Consider the following 25,228-nt stretch of genomic DNA (forward strand, 5'->3'; position numbering starts at 1 on the left):
TGCAGGATCTGTTTGGAAAAGTAGTTCAGGAGGCCCATGTTTAAACACCACAGAGAGTAGAAGAACCCCTGCACAGAGGTCTTGTGGTTCACTCTGGGTCTAGTGAGTGCTCGTCTCTTTGCTGCATGCTGAGCATTGAATAGCATGTTTCTTTCTATTACTTGTAGGAGCCATATTAATCAGTGTCTTGTGCTCTTCAGCATGGAGGCACTGAACTAGCAAACAGTTCCTTAGAGTTGGGCTAGGGCAGCTCAGGTCTTACATAAGTAAGGAAGAAAGAAGACATCCTCGCTTGTCTTTTTCAAAAAACCGTTCAGGGTCAAAAAAGTGCATGTGGAAAAAGCTATTTATGAGCACTAATAATAATGCAGTATTATTACGGAAAATTATGATCACTGCAGGTCTGGACTGAGCCTGTTTCTATTCATATTTAGTCCAGGCTTGTGTTGCTGAGAGATGTACCACAGTTAAAACAAAATTCTTCCATCTAATTCGCAGCAGCTGATACAACAGTCTAACTTAAATACTTCTTAAAGTCTAGGATGTTGTAGTCCAAATGCTAAGAGTATCACCAATGGAACTACCTTTATTATCAGTAACCAGATCCAGCTTCCCTACTACCATGGAGAAGTAAGAGATATGTTTTATCCTTACCGCCTATTAAAATCAACCTGGATGGAGTGATCTATCACTAGATCAGCAGGACAAATAGGATTGATCTTTTCAGGGTCCCCACCAAGTTTTTTCACAGCATCACGCATCGCAGCAAAGTCAACCACAGCAGGTACCCCCCTAAAACAGAAGAGAAATAGGCAAGGTGAAACAATTTGGAAAAGAAAAAACCAACAAAACAAACACAACCGAGATCCTGAGATGCAGAACAGACACCTACTGTTCCATACAAAGCAAACCACAGCCTTACCCTGAGTTTGGGGATCATTACCCTGTGGCAGAGATAGTACCCTTTGGAAGACAAAGTCAGAAGAGCAGAAGGGACAGAACTGTGTCTATATCCTGAGTACTCTAAGAATGAAAAGCTAAAACCAACATTTGTCAAGTTACAGAAGCAGTTGAACATGCTTGGCTGGGAATCTGGAAACTTAGTCCTAGTCAGCATTCCTTTGGGACCTTGAACTGATTTCTCTTTTGGACTGTTCCTCTCTCTCCTCCCCAGTCTGTATAAAAAAGAAAGGGGGAGGGAGGAACCAACAACGTCCTTTCTTTGATTCATTGCTATGTTTATTTAGCCGATTTTAAGGCAAGGGTTATCTCTTCCAAGTTTTGCAAAGCACGGGAGAATCTTCCCCATAATTAGGGCTGTTTGGTACTTTCCACACTTCAAGTGAAACTGACAGAGCAGGGCATCAGATTTCTTAAATTACTAATGACATGACTGCAGAACACCTTTGCTGAAAAACTGTTTTTTCAGAAGCGGATTTAACTGCCCTGGCAAATCACTGGACAAATATGAAAGGCAGAAATAAGGTGTACCATTCATCTTTACTAACAAATTCTTGTACTTACCACTGACAAAAGACTTTATCTCACAAATTACATTCAAACAGCACATTTTCAGTCTATAGGCCAACATTCACATTTCTGCTTTCTCGCAAATCTTGTGACAATCCTTCAAGCCCTTGAACTCCAAGTGACTCAGGAAAAAGGTTAACAGGCCTTTTTCTCTCTGTTTGTATGCTATACATACATACATCTGTTTGTTTCTATATTGAACCTTGACATGATTAACTGATATTGTTCAGCAGTTTGAAGCAGTTTGTTGTCCCAGGATATGCGTATTCCAAGGAAAATAGCAAACCCTATGTTATGCTACCTAAGTGGATTTTGGGGAGGGCAAGAGTGGGAGAAAAGAAGTGGAAGAGTTATTTTGCCAGCTTGCAAACGTTATACAATTGAAAAGGAACAGACACAACATCCACCTACAGTCTTAGAACAACTCAGGATAATTACAGAATGATCAGGACTATGAAGTTCCATAATTCTAATCCAGGACATGTGAATGTAATTGTTGTATAGCTTCTGGAAAGTTGCCAAAGCTGCCTTTTCCAAAAGGTCCCACTCAAGAGCCTGTTCAAGAGCTTGTTTTTCGTGAATGCAGTTGCTCTGCAGACTTAAGGCAAATTTTTAAAACTCAGCAGGAGAGTAGGGGGCAAGAAAGAAGTGCAGTAACAAAGGGAACAACGTTTGCTTGAAAGTTTGGCTTCCTCTGTGCTCCAACTTTTTAAAACATTAACAACAGCCAGTGGGTAAAAAATTAGCTAGGAAATTAGCACATTTTTCAACTGAGGCTTTGCCAATTTTTCTTCCCCTCTGTTCTTCCCCAATTTCTTCCCCTCTGTTTTGAAGAGTTTCATAAAGATATTTATTTCTCCATCTCAGAAGCACTTTATTTAATGCTTTTGTCATGAGTCTTTGCCTCCCCAAGTGTTGTCTGTAGCATGACATCCAGTAAAGCTGAAAAAGGTCTTTCCAAACATTTCACTGCTATTCTTTCCCCCAGCTTACCCCTCCACCCCAAGCTAAGCATTGCTGCACTTTCAAGAGCACCTCTTCCTAGCTTTGGAGAGCATCAGACTCACGTGAAGTCTTGCAGAATAACTCTCGCAGGTTTAAACGGTACTTCAACATTCTTGTGTTGCACCACTTTCCAGTTGAGGATATTCTCAACATCTCCCTTCTTCACTAGGAACTCATCACAGTTACGGATTGCTGCTTCCAAGAGGACTCGAATAGAAAACGGCAGGTGTTCTGTGTGGGTAAGAGGCAAGAAACAAATTCAGTTTTTACCTTGAGGCATATATCAGCAAGCGCAGACTTCCACGCCTGGGGCAGACAGGTCCTCAAGTGCTGTCCCCATATTCTCACAAGGCTTCATCCCAGATTATCAGACACCCTTTTCTAGCCTCCAGCTTTGTCAGGAGGTCAGTGCTAACTGACCTGTTCCACTCAATTCTTTGAGCAGATTTATTATCTCAGTCCCTGTGAGACAGTAGACATCTTTGCTGAAAGGACTCTTTTCCACAGCTCTTCCATCCTCCACAGCAGTACTACTGTGAAAACATGCTCTGAAAACATGTGCTTACCCTGTTTCTCTGCAGTTTCCCCTCACTCTTGCCACTGAACAGAGTCATATAAATGCGACAGAAAAACATAATTTTCTACCTGACATGTTAGAAAGCATAGCTTTAGTGGTCTAGGCAGTCTCCTCTTCTCCAGAGGTGGAGAATGAAACTCTACAGCATTAAGACTGTGCATCTGCTAATCATCTTTTTCTTCAAGATAGAAATACTTACAGATGATGATACAAAATATTATCAGAGCAGTGCTGACGGCTTTAGTACAAGCAATGGGTGAGAAAAAAAAAAGTTTATCTGTCCTTCCTCCCCTGGTCCACTCTAAAAATAGTTGTTTGATTTCCTCTCAGAATATTTACATTCAAAAAAACTCTTGAGAAGTTTGTCCCAACTTTCTACCCAGGGCCCCTGAGATATGAAAGTCACTTAATCATAGTGAGACCTCATTACTGCTATTATAAAAAAAACTCACAACTGTTATTCAGGACACAGGTGTTCAGAATAATTTGGGGGGTTTTGGCTGTTTTTTGTAAATTTTTGTTGGTATTGGTTTGAGTGTTTTTAATCTTCTCCCCCACCTCCCTGCCCCATCCTTCTTTTGCTAAGTTACTCCATTTTTCTGCTGGGTAGTGAGAATTGCATCATTTTTTCTTTGAAGAATCTGGAGTTTATCACTCTTGGAATCCTGGAACAGATTTGACTGGTAATACCATACAAGTATTTGTGTATTTCTTGAGACTCATCTCTGCTTTTCACACACACCAAGTCCAACATTGGTTGATTTCCCATTTACACACTATCTGAGCCTGCAACGGATATGCATTGATGATGTTCAGAGAAAATATTCCTCCTCTTGCTTCCTGAGTTTCCTTTTCCTGTTTCCTTTTTGAAAGGGGAAAAAGTACCCTATGCAGACAGCTTTAAGCTATAGATACTCACTCTCTAAGTCATTGGCACGGACTGTAAGATTTTTACTAATGCCACATAGAAGATGCCTAAGTACATTCAGGAAGTATCAGAGGAAGACACTTCACTTATAAAAGTTAAAGAAAAAGCCTCCTCAGAAAGGATTTTCTAGCCACTACTCTCTTAAAGCTGAACAATCTTCCCAGATTATTCAGCCATATCAGTGTTAGGTCTTCCCACCTTCCACAGTAACATAGCAGTATATGAGAAAACTTGTGCTCTTAGTTTTGCCTAGTCCGTACAAGACTGCTATGTACATAGCATGTTGAGAAAATAATACTGTGATCTTGTGAGTATTTTTGTAGTTCATTTCTGGAATTAAATTTTGCTAAAATTTTGTTTTCAAGAACCATCTTTTGAATTCACAGTTCTCTCCAGAGACCAAATACCATGCAATGTTGCAACATCTCTTCAGGTTCTGTTCATCAATGTTAACAAAATGCTTTCCTTATGTTGTTGACATACCATATCTCACATCTTCTAATTTGCTCAGATTAAAGAACTTCTTCAGGGGTTGTTTAGGATCGAGTGGCTCCACAATCCATACAAAAGGGTTGCTCATGGTTATGCAGGACCCTTAGTGTCCCTAAAACATAAAAGAAAAATCAAAGCCATTTTCACGACATCTGTCCCACATGCAAAGTACATGTCCCACAACCCTACAATGTATCTGTCCCACATACAATGTCTGTCCCAGACAAAAAGCTAATGCACAGTCTGCATTAGTCACAGCCTTTCCCCTACAAATCTAACTTGTAACATGCTATCGGAGATAAAAGGTCTGCAGGAAGATCTTATCTTTTGATAAAGATAAGATTGTGAAAAATATGGATACACCACGTGGTTTACAAAGGAAGTTCAATGTCTGCACTATTCTCTTCTTCATGCTGCTTCTAGACAGCCCTTTGTGCCTCTGTGATCCACGAACCACTACAATAATGTAGTCCCATTTCTTAAGTGGCATCAGTCGAAAGCTAAACAGACAGGCATTTGCATTCAAAATTAAAAACAATTCAACTAAAACTAAAACAGAAGACACGATAGTTTTGCTTGAGCCAGAAAGTATTACAGACTAAGATGACAAATCCTGACTATCAGAGACACAAGGAACCCTCCTGATTTCAGAAATATTCACATTTCACATATTTTGAGGACAGCAACCAAATTAGAGATTAGATGGAGATGGAGAGATAGCAGAAATTGTGACAAAGGAAGATCCAGTGTATAAAGCAGCAAGATACTGTAAAAGAAAAAAAATCCAGAATTCTGTCAAACAAAACAATGTAAGTTTCTAGATAAAAAGTTGAATGCCCAGGGAAGGCAGAAAGGTAGGCAAATGAAAAGACTGCAAACACCATATCCCCCACCCCAAACATAATCACCCCTCACCTTCCCATCTACAAGTTATTTTCCCAGCTTTACAGATACCCATCCTGCACACAAGCCCATCAAATTTAGGTGTTATCTTCTTTAAACAGCACGACCTTTCTTAGCTATTCCTCTTCTAAGCAAATTCTGTGCTTCAACAATTGAGTGTGATCAAAATAAACTGCTTCCTTCCTCTCTTTGCCAGCTATGCTCCTGATGAGCTTTATTTTCTGCCTTCTAAGCTGAGAACTTTATCTTATGCACATCCACTTCTCATGGGAAAGTCTAAGGGTAGCTGAAGACAGAAAAAACTGGGATGTCCCCTGACAGATAGAGCAGGAGATCATTACTTTGATATGACCATAACAAGTCCACTGTACTCGGTTCACATATTCTCATCTAAGCATAAATTGCATCTGTAACATTTCCCATCCAAGTGAATGTCTTGGCAAACCACCACAGCAATTCAAGATGCTATGACACATTATCTACTTGTTAGCATTTCTTTGCCAGACATGACCCTCTTCCCAGCACAGCTTTTTTAGTTCACAGTGTGAGATACTTCAGTGCAAACCTGCTTTCACCAGTCAGTTACACAACATGCCAAACTGTGGCGTGACCAAGGCCTGAACAAATGTTCTTTTCACCTGCCTGGTCACGCTGATATGAACAACTTGTAAAACTTTGCAAGCCATTTAAAAATCCCCCCCAAAGAGGTGAAGTATCTAGAAAAAACAGCATCTTGCAGCATTGCAGAGGCAAATTTCACAGAGCCAGAGAAACCCCAGTCATACAAACTATTTCCAAACAGTAAATTATAAACCAGGTGGCCACAGCACAGAACTCAATGCACCAAAAAGATGCAAGGGAGCAATACTCTGCAGACTTAGTACACCAAAATCTTTTAAGCAATCACTGCAATAGATACAGATTAACTTGTGATTGCAGCACTGATTATTTATTCACATTTTGCAGAGACTGAAATGTAAATAGGCAAACAGACCAGCACGCAGGGGGGCTGACGTCTGTCTGCCTGGGTTGGCACAGTGCACAGGGTCACATGCATTGACCATGGCCACTGCTGCATGACCACAGCAAGAGCTGATCACAGGTACCAAAGAAAGCACTTTATCTTCTGCCTAACAACCTCAAAACTGTTTGCGTGGAGGTCACATCTGAAATGGGGTTTCACGTAGTGACCCTCAGGAAGGCAGAAGTACAGATTAAAAGGTTTCTAATGGTAACAGCCACCAGCCACCCACACAAACCATGCTCATCCTGGTCTTGGAAAACAGCAGCAACTCTGTCCCAAGCTATTCCCTCCCTCCAATTATCCAGACACATGTTCTTTAGTGTTTGTGCAATTCTGGACACAGCCCCACTTCTCCAGGGGTTTCAGCTGACTGAAATCTATAAAAATGGTTTAACTGGGGAGTTAAAAAACAGACAAACTATAACAGACAAACAGTAGCTTTATATTACACCTTCCTGTGCCTACTAATACAATTCTGTGAACGCTGATAATCTGGCTCATCCCAATGCTGTTGATCTTTAAATCTCCAATCCCTATCAATATTGTTTTCCACTCACCTTGTTACATCAATGTAGTTGCTTAGCACTGTGCCACCTAGCTCCACCTCTGATAAGAGTACACCTTGAATTCACCCACAGACCGCATATCAGCTCATCACAGAAAGCCTGATTTCTGGCTTTTCTCTCTCCCAGCTCCACCCCTCTCTCCCCCACAGAGGCAAAAGTGCAGACGGATTCCAACCATAAATACCAGGAGGGGCAAATTTATTTGGACGAGGTCATAACCTTCCAAATATAAAAAAAGGAAGCTGGCTTTTGTGCATGCAACATTCACAATGAACCCCTGGCTGTAACAGCTGTTCCATACTGTCTGTATCCTTAGGGATGATACAGGATGGTTCATATTTTTCTGGCAATACAAGTTTTACATGGTGATACTTGAACAAAGTATTTGCACTATCAAAATCCAAGTACAACATTACTCACTTCATCTGTACTGAGTGGGTCAGCGAACTCAGCATTTACTATGAGAGCTCAGATGTTTACTAGCAACAAAACATCAGTGCAAAAATGCCTACTGGCTGTACTGTGTGTGTGTATCTCTATGGCAGCCTGAAGACCACACCATTTACTGAGCACGACGTAGGAAGTATGCACAAGTCCAAGGGGAGAGAAGGAGAAAGGTGTCTGTACCCTCAAAACACATTAAAGTCTCATGCAGATCTCCACAAAAAGGAGTAAAGTATGTAACTTAAAATCACATTTAAAAAATATTCACGAGATTAAATCACATGTTGCATGTGTTGATTTTGAACCTGAAGTTGATGTAACTTCTCTAAGCACCCAACATAAAACAGTACCAGTCACATCACAACACCTTCTATTGGAAAAGGACTCCATTCAGTAACTGAGGTATTATTTAAAGCATGTTCTTGATTGACTGTGGGTCCTGGACTCTACTTCAGACTCCTCTAAAGGCTGCAATGTGACTTGGAACAACTTTAACAAGCTGAAATTTTACTGAAATTAATGGAATTGAGAAAGCATCCTGATATATCCTGTAGTTTTGCTCTTGCAGAAATTATCTCATGCAGACCCTATAAAGAGAAAAGGTGTGCTCTTTAGGCTCCCACTATATCTAAGAGAATCTGAAGACACCAGAGCTGTTCCAGATATCACTTTAACATACTATTCTACTCTCTTTAGAGCTGCAGGAGAGCGTGAAAATGAATACGGCTGATCCAGCTAAAAGCAACAATCTCTTTTACACCACTAAAAAAAAATTAAAATTACTTTTTTAAAAACAAATCTGCTCTTATCTTTATTTATTGTATCAGATCAATACCAGCAACAATATTGTTTGGGGGATTTTTAGGGATCTTAGGGGAGCCCACTCATCTCTCACTATCCAGAATAAGTGAAAGCCTTAGCACATGGAGTACTTTTCTGCTGAAATACACACTGATAGTAAATCACGCTTTTTCTGTGGTACATGACATGAGTCTTGACAAAAGACTCCTGATTAGTAATGATCACATTTATTATAGAAGTACCTGACAACAAACCAAGGACACAGATTTATTTTGTTTGACCTGCAGAAAGGAAAAAACAGAAAAAAAAGCCTCTGGATTAAACAACTTATGTCTAAGCTTCAGGCCATAAAGTAGGAACAGAACAAGCACAGTCATTCAGCATTTTAGTACACACATACCAATCTCACTCAGGGAAAGTGTACATGTCTCTACCACTGCCTTTTCTATTCCATCTTTGGTTTCTTAGTTGCTGTCTATGCGAGGGTGCCTGCGTTATTAACAGAAAGAGTTAATTTTAAGCATCTATTCATAAAACTAAACACCTACTAGCTTGTCTATAACAGATTTCAAGTAACAAGAGCTCTTTTTCCTGGAGAGTGGGTACATTCTCAGCCACCACTGAGAAGCACACACTTAGCGAAGGAACAGTTTAATCTGAACACTCTGCTGGATGCTAGAAATGCTAGAAAAGGTTACACTCAGCCAAAGCAAAGATGGTGTTTTATCAGCCATCAAGAAAAGGGGGAAGGCTCAGACTTGCCACTACTTGCAGGAAATCTGTGAAGAAACTTCAAACTGAGAACGGGGAACGGAAAAGGAGAGGTAAGCTGGCAGGACTGTGATCAGGCACATCTAAATTGCAAAAGCAAGTAACTAAAAAAATCTAAGGGGAGTTGCAGCAAAGCAGCAGGCTACTGAGTTGTAAATCCATGAAGATAACATTGAGCATGCATTTTCTGACATTACCAAGAATATCTATATATATCTGAACAGCACCTCTTAAACTGAGAGCTATTGCTCAGCTCCCCAGTAGAAAGTAAGTCTCTGCAATTTACATAGTTCTTCTCATGGTTTTACATTCTTCTCAGCAACAGGCCTTAATTAAAAATGTTGATGACTACTTCCAGTTTACCTGAGTTATAGATTGCTCAGCCATAAACAAAGACCTCTTAGCAGGTCCAGCGTGTAGGAACTTCTGTCCTATTGGAATTGCAGCATATTCTGTATATGCCTGCCCTGCTTGAAAAGCAAGGAAGGAAAATACCCACGTTACGCATGTTGCCAGAAGTCTGCATTTTTGATACAGAAAGACAACCTCAGCAATATTAATCAGGTGTCTGCAGTAGTAAAATTTGGTAAGTAAATCCACCCATAATTCAAGTCAGTTTAGAAAAAAACCCAAGAAACTAATACAGATATTTGTGGGGTGGAAAAAGATTTTAGTTTAAATATCCAAATTGCCTAAGAAAAGTGTTTTAATTACCCTGGGGGAAAAAAACCCAAACACAAGAACACCACACACAAAACTGACAAAAAAACCCAAACAAACAAAAAACTTAAAAAACCCCCACAAATACCCCCAGCATTTGGATGGAGTCCAACACCACTACTAGAACAAGAACAGTCTTGTTTTATACTGTATCTAGCTATAATTACTTTTGCATGCACACAGAACAGATGAGTACAACTACTGTTGCAATAAACACAGGTTTCTTGTTTTGATTAAGAGAAGCTCTTACTTTTTAACACTTACTCTACCTGTGACAGATAAGGCCACTATATAATAAACACACAGTGCTGCATTGCTGTAAGCAGTCAATGACAAGATTTCAGTGCTAACAGAGATTTCAAAAATGAATCTTTGTGTTTCTCTGATCCGTCGTTAACACATAGATCCTTAAAGGGAAGTCCACTAACAATCTGATGACTGAGTGACTATTCTGGTGGTATAAACTACATCATTATTGCATGCTGGAGGAAAATGCAGTAACATGTAAAGGAGTTTGTTTTTTTTAAACACTCTCCAAGCAAAGTTTCAGAGAGCTGCTTTCAACCTTAACACTCAAGAGGAACTCTGTACTGGAAGAGAAATGGGACTCTGGATTGCAGACTTTACTGCTTTCTCCTGATGCCTAAAACTTTGACTGCCACACTAAAACATTTATTTACTCAGAGCCCTAATCATAATGAGCTACCCTTCCAGTGAACTGGACAGGTTACTGAGTGCATATTTCCATAATCTGTACATTTCACAGGCTCTCATAAGAATTCCGACAATTTCACTTTGCATTGCACATATAGGAACTGAAGATTTAGTTCAGAGGTCAAGATTGTGAAATCAAACCTTTAAGTTCTTCAAGTAACTCCAGCTCCAAGTGAGCTGGAAGTTTAGATGCATGCCTAGTTTGAAGATGTGGATATTGAAGTCCCTGAGGTCATCCCTCCGGAAAGCCAAATGCTACCTCCTACTTCACGTCAACACAGTTCACTTACTGCTTATGGGACAGTTAAAACACTTCTCTTGTACACATCTCACCAGCTTTTGGTGACGCAGGCAAGCACATCTATCTAGTATCTTCATACAGCCTCTGGAACTCAATCTAGCCTTACAGCTAACAAAATCCAGATCCTAATAAAGCAGGCATAAGTGTTAAGGGAATGCTGTGTCAGCGGACTCACCACTGAGTGTCCTAGTTTAAATGCAGAGACCAATTTTCATTTTGCTGCCGGAAAATAAGTAGTATTATGCCCAAGAATACAGGGAAGCTTATCTGGAGGCTACAGAACACTGAAAAATGAAGCCTTGAATTTTTTTTCCCCCCTGAAAGAACAACTCTGAACTTTAACCTACTTCCTACCTCTGTACAAACTCGCCGCCTATTTCCCCTGTTAGCAGTCTTAGACTGTTCGTTAACAAATATGCTGCATGGACCACTTTTAACAAAGAACCAGCTTTCAGTGTTAGTAAAAAAAAAATCCAGTGTAACACACAGAAACATGTTCCCACTGATAACACAGAAGCGCTGCAAGAAGTCTGGAACACAGAGAGCGCTGTAAGTATGTATAAAGGTTTGGTCTGAAATTTGGTTTCAATTTCAGTAGGCAGGAATAAAAGACATCTCAGTATTGGCCTGTTTGTTTCAAAAGGCTCATGTGAAGGGGAAGGAACACTGCAGAGGTGCCTGGGAAGGGGAAACAAAATGGCAGCATTGTGAATCAGCCCTCTACTCACACCATTACCATTGTACCAGCTCTGTAAGCTGCTACCTCTGCACCCCTAAAACTCCTTTTGTGCAACCTGCCATATGAACTGGGGCTACACCAAAGCTACATAGGTGGAAGGAGTCCTTTCAGGATGAAGAACTGACAAGAAGATTACTACTGTTTTGAAATAAATCTGGCATCATGGGGAAAGAGTCCTAACTTTTCATGCCATTTCAAGGCAAATCCTGAATTTGTGCTCTGGAAATAATGACAGATAATTTTCTCACAACAAAAATTGCTGCCTACAATCTAAGCAGCTATTCAGCTGTTCATATAGATGAATCCAGCTTTCAAACATCCATGGCTTCAGTCTGTAATCAGAACAAGTGTGCATCTGATAAGATTTCATAAATTCCAACTAGCTGTTTATCAGAGTTTACTAACCAAGTTCCATAGGGAGGCAAATTAAGTTTCCACAAAACATTTTTAATTCAACTGACTTTTTCAAAACAGTTTTCTACAAAAAGGATGGGGGGAAAAAAAAAAGAACAAACAAAACAAAAGGAACCAACCAAACAAAAAACTCCCAAAACCCCAAGCAAAACTAAACACCCTCTTTCACAAGCTTCTGGAGTCCCTAGAATTGTGGGATGTCCCAATTCCTCTGAGGAAATGACAAGTACCTAGAGGAAATCTTCTGAACTAACTGCTCCCTAAGGTAGCGCTGAAGATAAGAAACCTGAAAAATTCTTACCCCTTATTCACACAAACTGGAAATTAAACTCGTCTCTACCTTCACTCTGTTTCAAAAGAAGGAAAGGGACCACTCTTCAACTGATATACTGATATCCTTCCAGTGAATGAAGTGGATCGTTACTCCAGGGACACACACGATTTCCAGCTATCACGTAATGAAATCCTACAATGAGAGTCTATGTTGGAAAACACTAGAAAAACAGATTTATTACTATTCTTACCATTTAAACATCAATAATATTTCTTCTGCGGTTTTCTGCAATTATTGTTTCAGCTCTTCCACCATTACTATAAAAACCTCTGGCTAAAGTGAACCAGAGAGAAAGAAAAGTGCCAAATTATAAATGTGATATGGCAAAAAAAAAAATGCAGTTCAAAAGCCCTACAATCTTCAGTTCAGTAGTGTGCATGATATACTCTGCAAAGCATCAGTAAGTGATCAGACTCCTTCCTACACTGAAAACCTCCCCAGAGATTTCCTCTATCTTACGAAGCCCAGGATGAGTAAAGTATTGACAGTTTTCCGAGTAACTCCTCAGACACACCACAGATCCTGAAGGGCACAAGAGTCAGCTGCACTTCCTACTCTATGCACATTAAATTCCTCTTACTTTCTTTGAAGAACTAACAATCCCCAGAAGTTTATTAGGACATTCTGATGGAGCACAATTGCTTTTAAGCAAAGCAATACTAAATAAACATCCAGTGTTAATATTTCTCTAGGGTGGTCTTCCTTTACTTCAGTATTGTGGATTGATAATGAGCCAGTCTGAACAATAGCAACAGCACTGAGTGCTCAGAGATATCAATTCAATTCCAATTGTTTGGAGAGGATCCTCTGGTTTAGAACAAGTCTCCCGCTGATACTAAAGAACACTGAAGTCCAGACCTCTGTCTTTCTCCCCCACCTCACACCTATGCTAGCTCTAGAGGTGGAAAACAGATATCAAAGTACAACCTCTGGCTAAAAAATAAGAGGGAAGTGTGGCGGTCTTATGAAACATGGCAACACACTGAACAGATACACAGGGCCTAATCCGAACATATACCTAATCCAGATTCTGAACCTGGGCATCAGCACAGCCACAGTCCTCAGCCAGGTTAGACTGCAAGGCAAATACCTGCATCTGTGCCACAACCTCCATGACTCTTACTGAGACGGAGTGCATGCACCTGCGCTCTGTGCCGTAAATGGTGAATGGGTTATTTTGTCACCCAAAACAAAAAACCAAAACTATTAAAACCAGTCACTGTACCTTAATACAGGCTTCACTTTCTAATGCTTTTCTTCCATCCCTTCTCTGTCTTACCTAAGACTACACACTACCCGCTACTATTTAGATGCTACTGAAATACCAACAGACAAGGCCGGAGTTGCTCCACTAGGAAGATTAAAGAAAAAGCTTTGGCTCGATGAGGACAGGGCAGCACAATTTCCCTTCCACTCCCGCTCTTCTCCTCTAGCTAAACCTACTCTGCATCCTCAGCTCTGCAAAAGCCGACTCCTGCACTTGGCGTGAGCTGCCTCAAAGCGGGGTCTCGGCGAGACCCGATTCTCGGCCCGGCCCGGGCCTGCCCGCCCTGCCCCGCTCCCTCCGGCGCGCAGCCGGCCGCTGCTCGGGGGGACTCTCACGAAGCCGCTCGCCGCGCTGCTCGGCCGGTGCCGCCTTCCCCGCGGCGCCCAGCCGCTCCACCGCCCCCGCCCCAGCCCCTGCCCCGGCGCCGCCGCCACAGCCGCCGGGAGGCACCGGGATCCTCCGCCGGGCCGCCCCGGCGCGGCCCAGCCTGCCTTGCCACCGATCCCCGCCCTCCGCCCAGGCCCGCGCCTGCGCCAGCCTCAGCGCTCGCAGAGGGGCGCCCCTCAATCCCCCGCGGGCAGCAAGACCCGGCCCCGCCGTAGAAAGGGGGCGTCGCGGCGTGGGGAGCGCCTTCAAGGCACCGGAGAAGCCGCCGCCGGCGGGACGGGGAAAAGCAGGGCGGCCGTGCCGGGGCCCGCACTCACCGGGGAGCTACGAAGAACCGGCGGCCGCTACTGGCCGTCAGGGCCGCTGGGCGCAGGAAGGGAAGGGCTGGGGGCGGGCTGGCTCCGCCCCGCCGCCCTCAAGGCCGGCCGCGGCGGCACAGCGGCCGGCTGGCCGGTCGGCCGACCGCCCGCCTGCCTGCCGTCCCTCCCTGGTTCTCCGCCTCCCTGCTCAGCGGGGCTTCCCCTTCCCGCCCGCAGCCCCGGCCCCGGTTCGCCCCCTCAGGGAGCCACTGCCCTTGATGGGCGGCGCCTGCCCCGGGAGAGAGGCGAGGCGGGGGAGCTCCGTCCTGCGCGGAGGGGCGGCCGCTGGGGCAGGGGCGTGGGCGGGGTGGCGGCAGCGGGCTGGGACCCGGCGGGGTCAGCGCCGGCCTGTGCTGCGGGCCGAGCCGCGGCGGAGGCGGGCGCTGCCAGGCGGGTATCGGGGCGCGGGCCCTGCCGTGCTGTACCCGGGGCCTGAGCGCTCCGAGCTTGCTCGCTCGGGCTTCGGCGGGGCTACAGCAGCCCCCTCACCGAGGCCAGCACCTGGGGGCGGTGGTCGAAGGGGTCTCGCTCGGGGCACGGCTTCCTCGTGGCAGCGCAACAGGAGAGGGACCTTGGGTTGCCTCTCAGGGTCCGGCTGCCGACAAAAACAGCGTGTTACTTATGAACTGGTCAAGATCGATATCATGATGCTAACATTGAAGATCAATGTCGGAGTACAGGGTGTCCTAGATGACCTAATATCACCGAGCGCTACGGGGTGTTTTGCAGTGTCCAGCATGCCCACATATGGTTTAGGCCTGAATAAAGTAAATTAAAAAGCATCTAATTCTAGGGAAATCATTAGATAAATAGGAAATGGAGAGTTAAAGATACACAGGATTTCCATGAAAAGAGTGTAGATGTGTCTTAGAAGTCTGGGGACCTTGGAAGGTCTTGGGGACCTGGAGAGTGGCTAGGAGACTTTCTAACCACTGAGAGTCGGGGCTGGAGGAAGAGAATCAGTAACGTTTTGGTTTTTTTCCCTGAAGAAAGCTCTGGCTCAGAGCAAACAGGGCTACTTGCTGACTTTGCTGCAGAGGAGCAGGTCTCAAATGAGAAAGCTGATGCAGAGTAAAAATGGAAGTCCTTTGCCCTGCTCGGAAAGATGGATAAAACCCAGAAAATGCCCAAGATGGCCGTCTTGGTTCTTTGCAGGTTGAATTCCAGCACACTGACCTGTCCTGGCAGATCCTTCTGCCCATACACTGTCCTGCTGGAACTTGCCAACCAGGAAAAATCAGTGGTAGGAGCTCAGGGTCTAGCAAACAAGATATATTGTGTAGGGTTTTTTTTTCTTTTAACTAAATACTGAAATCCTAGCTTTGGCACACCTGCTACTGATTTTACTGGTACAGTTAAGACTTCTAGGGCCCCTCTGTAGTTAAACCTACTGTTCTCTGGCTTGATACCTATAAATGTCCTGTCATCTACAGAATACAGTACTTTTGAATTATCATTTAAAATCTTTTCCAGGTTGGCCTGTTTTCTGTTCAGCGTAAATCTCATGGAGTAATTCACATGCACTAAGTCCTCCTAGATTTGAATGCGTTTTTAGAACACATGATTTGCTTTAATGGGTGGTTAACTTGGGCATGAAACTGGGCATTCTTTCATCGTATTCTGTGCAAAATGTTGGCCAGAGGGGTTCACAAGACTGAGTTTTTCAGAACAAAGTCATGTTTGTAGTTTGGTAGTGGAAGGAGAAGGCCCATATTTTCTTCAGGACACCACAAAATAGTAGATGACTCTAGTGGTATGAGAAGTTGGAGAATTTCTAAAACCTCTTAGTGCTTTCCTTACAGTTTTCCTTAATGTTTCATTAATTGAAGGAATTCTTATTATTTTTGTATGTGTTTAATTAATAGTAATAAAAGCATTTCAGTCTGTTCCTCTTGGTGAAGTAAAGTCCTGCAATAACTCTTTGGGTCGCTTCCTTTTTTTTTAAAAAAAAAAAAAAAGATTGTGATTTTTTTTGGTGGTGTTTCTAACAGAACAGACATTCAAGGCCCATGTACGTCACTGAGTTCTGAATCATTAATAAAATCCTTCATACCTAGACACCAAAGCAATTGCTGCAAAATCTGATTGACCTAAAATATCCTGGGCAGAGATCAAAGACTAGTGAAATAGCAGGTCAGCAACAAAAACAGGAAATCCATTTGTCAGCTCTGACTTCTCCCGGTCAGTGTCTGCAAGGTTTGTATTTTCTGCGCTATGTGGAGGGGAGGCCCCCGGGTTTAGGAGGGAAGATGCCACAGAACGAGAGGCACCACTGCTGCAGCACCTGCTGGCTATGTATAAGGACACAGAGGCCATGGTAGGATTGGAGGATGGGCTGTTTGTTCAAGGGTTTACAGTAATGCTGTCTGAAGGTTATTGCCGGCTGGTGCTTGCAGCCCAAGTATTTGAGGCTGTCATTCTCAGCAGGGCTGAGTTTGCAATAGTGTGGCTTATTTAGCAGGTGATTGAAAGTTCGTGGGTTTGTCTCTCTCCCAAGACTGCTAGGAGGTGAGTTACTACATTAGATATGTTGTTTGTAAGGAAGATGTTTACTGAAATGGTCTCTTGATTTTAAGATGAGATTGCAAGGATGTCCAACAGTTTCCTGGGCAATCATGCACTATGCTGAATTAGGGTTAAAGGAAATTACTTTCAGTTCTTGCACCAAAGATGGATGCAAATACGAGTAACAATGCCTTTCATGTTGCAGTCATGAGCATCCCAGTGCTTGTGACTTCCTGTTTTTTAGGGTTTTTCATTAAATTAGGAGGAACTGTGTGCCAGTACTTTGTTTTTTCTGTCTTACTGGGGAAATCCATTTACAAGAGGCTTGGACTAACCTCAGATTCTTTCTAGAGTGTTCTTTGAGGTTATTCACCAAGCAGTGTCCTGAAGTCCAGGGAGCATATAATTTTTGTACAATCCCTAGCTGACCTCACTGTTGCACCTCGAAACATATTTTACTCATTCTGATCCTATCAAGAAGTTACAAATACTTGGGATTCCCAGGGAGCAGCTTTCAGCTCATTATAGCCAATAAAGCCTTAATGTACAGCACTTAGACTTCTGTGTTGTGGTAATCTTCCATGAAGTCTCAGCTGATCACAGAGGTTGCAGCAATTGCAGGATTGCTGCAATCGGTCTCAAACTGGGCTAGGACTGGGATGAGGGGGGAAGGCAGTAAACTAGAGCTGTCAGTCTAGAGGACGGAGAGCTCTTTTCCCTTTGAAGTAGGCATCCCAAACAAGTGTCCCTCTAGCACAATCTGCATGTGTCCTCCTGCTTTGCCTGACTATCTGCAGTATAACAAAATCGCCTGATGAGATTTGCTCTGGAGTGCTGTGTCTCCACAAGCAGCACCTAAAGGTGCATCATATAACATACTATGTTCTGCAGAGCGTGATATAAATTAATATTTTCAAATTAATTCACCACTCAGTAGAAGTGTTTCATTCCAGGAAGTGAACAAGTTTGGGAACTGGTGAGGTAGTAGCTTGCAGGCTATGGCCTAGAGCTTGTCCTGAGCACAGGAAAAGAGATTTGTTCGGCAGCTCACAAAGGAGTTCATGCTCAGATTTCATCATCAGTCATATACACCCAACTGTTCTAAGCTGTTAGAATTGTCACTGTGCAACAGTAGTACAAGTCTGAAAAGAGACAATCTAGCATCTCCCAGAAGACTGGTTAGAAATACCAAAGTGGGTTCTGGTTATGTAAATAAGTGAGGGCCTGCTGCTTCCCTGACTGTGCATCCTCTAAAGGAAATTATGTGGTCAGCATATTTTAGTAAATATATTATAATTTGCTTCTAGTCATAGCACTGATTTATTTAAATGCCTTTCTATAACTGAGTCTTCATTTAATTGCTTATTGAGCTTCATAGTTTAGCTTCAGTATCAAAACAAAGATTTACGTTCTGCCATCTACTGGTTAAGTGGGGTTTAGCGGCGGCTTGATGTCATTCGCCACTAATACGAGGGCATTGAACTGGGAGTTCAGATCCTGATTTTTCTCCCGAGTTGAAATTCACACAGGTGTACTGTCAAGGAGCCGTACAGCTCTCTTGCAGAATAAAAGCACTTGTTCGACTGTGCCACCTGAACTGAAGGGAGTTCAGAACAGGATTATGTACCCAAAATCAAAGCATAAATTGAGACTGAGACAAGTAAAACCGATGTCACTTGACTGTCAGCACTGTGCCTTCAACACCAGGCTACATAACGCCTTTGCAGAATTTTTTTCAGAAGTGTATAACCTCTGATCAGCCTATAGCCGCTACACTGAGCATCAGAAAGAAAACTGGTGTGCACCATAGAAGTGGAAATTATTGTCCCTATTGAGAGGGATGATAGGACTTGCACTAAATGCAGAAGGCTTTGCTGGCCACCAGTGTATTTCCCTGCATAGCTGGAATGGTGTAGAGGACTTCAATCTGGCCTAAATTCTTGGGCATGCTCACCCTAAACCAACCTATATTCAAAATATTCTTTAAACTGTTGGTGCATACACGATGTACGATACCGTTGCACACAGGCTGGATCTGTGCTCTTCATAGTTTGTATTGCAGTTGCACTAACACTCCCTACTGAGCTCAGGGCTCTTGTCAGAAAATGTCACTCATCTAGTACAGCTGAAGGGGGGAGTAAACTAATGGTGAAAGTTGGTAGAAGAAACAAACTCTGGAGCTCAGGCTGCTGTGCTACATATCATGTGGCCAGTCTAAGCTACCTGTTTTCACTTTGCAGCTGTACCAGCCTAAAGAACTTGCACACAGTCACTAACGCCTACTTGAGTGGCACCATTTCATACTACATGCTTGCTGTCATGCATTTCGTGACTGGTAAAGGTGCAGCCTTGAGCATACACTAGAGCACTACCCTTCCATTCCCTGTACTAACTAGTAATTATTTCTAGTTGCCCTGACATCCAGAGCTTTGTTTACCCACTTCCTGTGGGGTGTATTCCAGTGAGTTCTCTCTCTCACAAGTAAAGTGAATGGTGAATTTCGTAGCTCACAACTGAGGAGTTGCTCCACTTAAATAGCAGGGAGATTGCTTACAAGAATAGGAAGGAGAAACAATAACACTGCCTTTGCTTTAATTTACATTTTTGATGCATTGTGGGAACAACTTCACGTTCAAAATTCTGGACTTGAAAATGATTTGTACATACACGTAAATTCTGGGTTAGGACTAACTGGTATTTAAGAACAGCTTACAAGAGCCTGCATAGTTGTGCGGATTTAGCAAAAAAGATGTACTGTTTTCCTAAGTGAATAAAAGCATACAAACTTGTCAATTCCTGTGCCTTTTCCTATTAAACAGTGGTTTTCAAGCATCGGTTACTCCCAAAGTACTACTTCCTCTGAACTCAAGATCAGTGCATCCCCAGGAGGAAGAAGTCAGGCAGAGGAGCCAGGAGACCCACATGGATGAGCAAAGAGCTTCTAGACAAACTCACATGGAAGAGGGAGGTTCATGGTATGTGGAAAAAGGGACTGGCCACTTGGGAGGAATATGGGAATGTTGTCAGGGTATGCAGAGATGTGACGAGGAAGGCCAAGGCCCACTTGGAACTAAATCCAGCAATGCATGTCAAAGATAACAAGAAAAATACATCAGCAGTAAAAGGAAGACTGGGGCTGCAGTGGGCCCACTGCTGAACAAGGAAGGGGCCCTGGTGATGCAGGATGCAGAGAAGGCGGAGTTACTGAATGCCTTCTTTGCCTCGGTCTTTACTGCTAAGGCTGGCCCTCAGGCATCTCAGCCCCCAGAGAATGGAGGACAAATCTGGAGAAAGGAAGACTTACCATCGGTTGAGAAAGCCTGGGTCAGAGATCACCTAGGCAAACTGGATCCTTGCAGATCCGTGGGCCCCGATGGGATGCACCCACGAGTGCTGAGGGAGCTGGTGGGTGTTCTTGCTGAGCCACTCTCCACCATCATTGAAAGGTCGTGGAGGACAGGAGAGGTGCCCGAGGACTGGAGGGTAGCCAATGTCACTCCAGTCTTCAAAAAGGGCAAGAAGGAGGACCTGGGGAACTAGAGGCGAGTCAGCCTCACCTCCATCCCTGGAAAGGTGATGGAGCAGTTCATCCTGGAGGTCATCTCCAGGCATGTAGAGGACAAGAAGGTTATCAGAAGTAGTCAACATGGATTCACCAAGGGAAGATCATGCTTGACCAACCTGATAGCCTTCTATGATGGCGTGGCTGGCTGGATCGATGAAGGGAGAGCAGTGGATGTTGTTTACCTCAACTTCAGCAAAGCCTTTGACACTGTCTCCCATAGCATCCTCACAGGCAAGCTAAGGAAGTGCGGGTTGGATGAGTGGACAGTGAGGTGGACAGAGAACTGGCTCAGCAACAGAACTCAGAGGGTCCTGATCAATGGAGCAGAGTGTGGAGGGAGGCCCATAACCAGTGGTGTTCCCCAGGGGTCTTGTGCTAGGTCCAGCCCTGTTCAACATATTCATCAATGACCTGGATGATGGGATAGTGTAACCTCAGCAAGTTTGCTGATGATACCGAGCTGGGAGGAGGGGCTGATACAGCAGAAGGCTGTGCTGCCATCCAACGAGACCTGGACAGGCTGGAGAGCTGGGCCCAGGGGAACCTCATGAAATTCAACAAGAGCAAGTGCAAGGTCCTGCACCTGGGGAGGAACAACCCCATGCACCAGTACAGGCTGGGGGCTGAACTACTGGAAAGCGGCTCTGTTGAGAAGGACCTGGGAGTGCTGGTGGACAGCAAGGTGACCGTGAGCCAGTGATGTGCCCTTGTGGCCAAGAAGGCCACCGGTATCCTGAGCTGTATTAAAAAGAGTGTGTCCAGCAGGTCGAGGGAGGTTATCCTCCCCCTCTGCTCTGCCCTAGTGAGACCACATTTGGAGAACTATGTCCAGTTTTGGGCTCCCCAGTTTAAGGACAGTGAACTGCTTGAGCAAGTCCAGTGGAGAGCTATGAAGAAGATCAGGGGGCTGGACCGATCCCTTATGAGGAAAGGCTGAGAGATTTGGGTTTGTTTAGCCTGAGAAGAGAAGACTGAGGGAGCATATCATCAATAGCTATAAATATCTAAAGGGTGGGTGTCGGGACGATGGGACTGGACTCTTTCCAATAGTGCCCAATGACAGGACAAGGGGCAACGGGCACAAGTTGGAACGTAGGAGGTTCCACCTCGATATGAGAAAAAACTTCTTTCCTGTGCGGGTGCCAGAGCAGTGGCACAGGCTGCCCAGAGAGGCTGTGGAGTCCCTTCCCTGGAGACATTTGAAACCCGCCTGGAGGCGTTCCTGTGCCCCCTGCTCTGGGTGTGCCTGGTCAAACAGGGCAGTTGGATGAGATGATCTCCAGAGGTCCCTTCCAACCCCTACCATTCAAAAAAAAAAAAAGTCAGGGAGAAGAGGGAACCTTTGTGACCTACTCTTGGCAATGCAGCTGTAATCAGTGCGGTCTCCAGTCTCAAACACTGTATTAACCCAGGTTGGTGGAGGCCTAGGTATTTTGTTAAATGTGTCTTTCTGCAGCTCTAGATAGAGAAAAACAATTGCTGATTCTGTTCTTCTGAGTTCCCTGAAGGATTTTGTGAGGCAAGCTGTGGAGCAAATTGTCATTGTTACACTGACTTAAGTGTAACTGAGAAAATTTTCACAAAGATGACGGCCACACCTCAAATTTCAGAACAATTTCCGCTTTGCAAAGAAGCATTAATATAAAATCTAAATCTGTTGGATGGATTAAATATCACTGCTCCAGTATTCTGAATCAACTGGGGTGGAAGTTTTAAAGCTGTCACTGGTAGAAATTACATAAAAGCAGTTTGACATAAAGTATGAAGGTATTACGTAGAACACAAGGGTGATGTCAGAACCGTTGTAGTCATTTGCAATTAAATTAAGGTAATTTTCAAGTCAATTGCAATAAGATTGTTTAGAAAAATAAACATCATGTAATGCTCCTCCAAATGAAGAGTATGAGAACAAGCCACAAGGAATGCTTTGAGAAAAAAAGCAGGTTAGAAATAGAGGAAACTCGGCCAAAAAGAAAATGTGTTGAAATTCAAGATGGGCACTGTTAGTAAGATGAGTAGGAAACCATTCCTAAGTAAATAATACTATTATCATAAAAGTAAGGGTTCCTTTTGGATAGATTCTGCAAGGGTTAATATACTACCCATAAATGACGGAAAAGCCTCAGAGTAATTAATTCACCAAGTATTGAACTATTTTTGAGCTGTCTGAAAACTCAAAATCTGGAGTTTGACTTGATCAGATCTACACCGCTGTTGCTGCTCGGCTTTTAGTGGAGCTGTTGTGACTTACACCAGACAAGGCACACCATCACTTTTTTGTTTTATAGACTGCTGAGACAACACTTTAGCCCTGCACTGAGGGAGTGAATGTGCAAAACTTACTGTAAGCCTCTGGGAGAAGAACAGTGCCTGGACTCTAAATCAAGAGGCACACTCGCAGTCGTCAAACAGCACAAGACTTCACTAAGTAGAAAGGACAGTGTTGCTCTTCCTGTATCCCTGGTTGCTGACTTCTGAGGGGGAAAAACATCTGGACATGTCTTACTAGCTTAGTGAAGGCTCTGCATTAACATATGTCCTCTGGGGTCCCTGTGGATAGTAATTGTACCTATATGGAGCAGTTAACGTCTTGCTTTCATAACAAATAAAAGCTACTACATTACTAATGAAAGATACAAGAACAGCAGCAGAAAATATGTCACTTTCCTTACGTGTCATTCACCTATGTGTACATTTAATCCACGTGCTGACATTATTTTCAGGGCTTATTTAGGCCTTATTTGCAAAATACCATTTTTACCCTTGGACAACTCATTCAGTCACAGTAGAAGGTTGTGCCAAACTTTTTTTTCCAGAACTGAGAGGAAAGCAGATCCAGGTTCAGGGCAGAAGCTAAGAGCTGAGGCTCGCTTCTTTTCTGCTTCCTACTTGTATGGAGATGGAGGAGGGCAAGGAAGCATCTGGAAGTAAATCTCACTAATGTCTCTAAAGTATGAGGGTGGTGATAGAAAAACTTGTTTTCAAACTGAAATTAATAACTTTCCAGTCTTTATTTCTCTCCTGTTATTACCCCTTTCCATATTCATGTCAAAGAACTACTGATGTAAGTTCTAATAATTTCTTTGAGGTGTGAAAATGGGAACATTCTCTGTCACTTTGAAATTAACCATTTGACACCCATATCAAAAGCAAACAATGTTAGCTATAAATAACAGCTGGTGCATTATAGAAAGCAGTAGAGAATGTGCTTTTTGAAAAGAGGTCCGTATTTTATACTGCCAATACATGCTTGTTTTGCTTAAAGAGCATTAAAGATGCAGAGAGAAGCAGTAGGAATTCCTTTGCTGCACCCTAATGGTAAGCTATGTTGTCGATAATACTTCACTCATCTTTACGCCTGAACACAACTGATTAACTGTTCGATATTACCTATTTTTTCCCAAAATGTTTGCACTGGTACTTAGCTTTTTGATTTCTCTATTTTCCTGCAGAAAATTAACATTCTGAATAAAAACAGGAGTCATAATCCAAGAATCTTCCATGTGGCATATGATGGACATGGACTCCGTAGGGTGTAGGTACAGAATCACATAATTATAAAATTCTCTAATTATATATATCATTTCTGTGAAGGGGAAGCCCCTTTACTCCCCAGTCACCATTCAATTCATGTTCCCAGTATAGCTTGATACTTATATTTTCTGGTCCTCCTGGCAGATGCTTGACTTTTGTTTCTCAGCTCCTTATCTCTGGAATTTAGCTAGCAACCTGTTGTTTGCAAACCGCTGGAAGATGCAGAGCTTGCTTTGTTCATGCCCTTTCTTTGATCCATTGTCCTTGGCCATTTCAGCAAACAGGCTGAAGGTGCATATTTCTCATGCCGTTTTTATTAAACAAGATGTTGCTCTCCACACTTCCACTCAGTTTCTTCCAAGGCTTCCTGACCAGACCAGATCACTTGCAGTATGGCACAGTCAGGATAGATGTTTTTCTGACATATTTTCCTGCCTCTGAGGGCAGAGAATAATGCATCATGAAGAATATACTCTGACCCCTAGCGGAAGTGAGAGCATGGAGCTAAACTGCATCTCACACCAGGCACTGCAATACTATTTCTATTTAAAAAGGTCTCTTTTTTGCCCCTTTGCAAGTAGTCCAAATCTTTCCATACAACTAAGCCTTCATTAAGATCTACTTCAGTGGTTGCTCTAACAAATAGGACACACACTAAACATAGCAGATGTGGATAACATAAGTGAAGAAGACAGGTTGGTGTTTCTTTTTATCCTGTTTCTTAGCACAACAGTTAGATGCCACAAGAGTGGGTAATCCTCTACTACTGCTCTGTGTGCAAAGAGTACCTCCACTGTTGCTCTCTCAGCACATAGACTGCCTCATTCACCACAGACCTTAATTAAAAGCTGTGGTTGCACCAAAAGCAATCTACTCAATGGGACTTACTATGAAATGTTAATTTGAATGCTACCAGGCTCTCAATACTTCACTTCCATCAGTGAAATTCCATTCACCTTGAGGTTTTTTTTATGCAGTATCTTAACTGACCACAACCACCGAAAACATATTTACTAAACACTGATGAGATATTTCGGTCATGCTCCCTATGCAAGCAGATACTGAACAGCCAGATTTAATTCTGTGGTGCTCTCCTAAAAGCATTCCATATTGGACTGATGCAGCTCTTTTTGTAATTTTACCTTTTAGAGGATTTTCCAAATGTGTTATTTTAGGGTAATGACTGAAGCGGGCTGTTCCATGCTACAGTCCCATCTGGATGATCATGTTCCACACTAAAAATTACACTGGCGGTACTTAGTTTAGTCCATTTGCAAAGAAAACTTACCTAGGCTACAGAACCCTAGCTCTGGAGTAAGCATTCACATGAAAGTTAATGGGGGAGTAT

At 43.2% G+C, this 25,228-nt stretch overlaps 1 protein-coding gene across 3 annotated transcripts in view; it reads right to left on the reverse strand.

Moving 5' to 3' along the window:
* ACO1 (aconitase 1) overlaps nucleotides 1–14,422 on the reverse strand; it is a 36,229-nt gene extending 21,807 nt beyond the window's left edge. Inside the window, exons 1-4 of one of the 3 annotated variants that reach the window (XM_064438834.1) lie at nucleotides 14,235–14,422; nucleotides 4,524–4,644; nucleotides 2,598–2,766; nucleotides 655–792 (exon numbers count right to left, since the gene is read on the reverse strand). In XM_064438834.1, the coding sequence (XP_064294904.1) occupies nucleotides 655–792; nucleotides 2,598–2,766; nucleotides 4,524–4,620 (404 nt within the window). In that variant the 5' untranslated portion in view covers nucleotides 4,621–4,644; nucleotides 14,235–14,422. Of the gene's footprint in view, nucleotides 1–654; nucleotides 793–2,597; nucleotides 2,767–4,523; nucleotides 4,645–8,670; nucleotides 8,692–12,453; nucleotides 12,543–14,234 lie in introns of those variants that run through there. The other 2 variants (XM_064438833.1, XM_064438835.1) reach the window with 2 other exon arrangements.
* Nucleotides 14,423–25,228: the final 10,806 nt, after the last annotated feature.

Source organism: Phalacrocorax carbo, chromosome Z, assembly GCF_963921805.1.
Source record: "Phalacrocorax carbo chromosome Z, bPhaCar2.1, whole genome shotgun sequence".
NCBI lineage: Eukaryota > Metazoa > Chordata > Aves > Suliformes > Phalacrocoracidae > Phalacrocorax > Phalacrocorax carbo.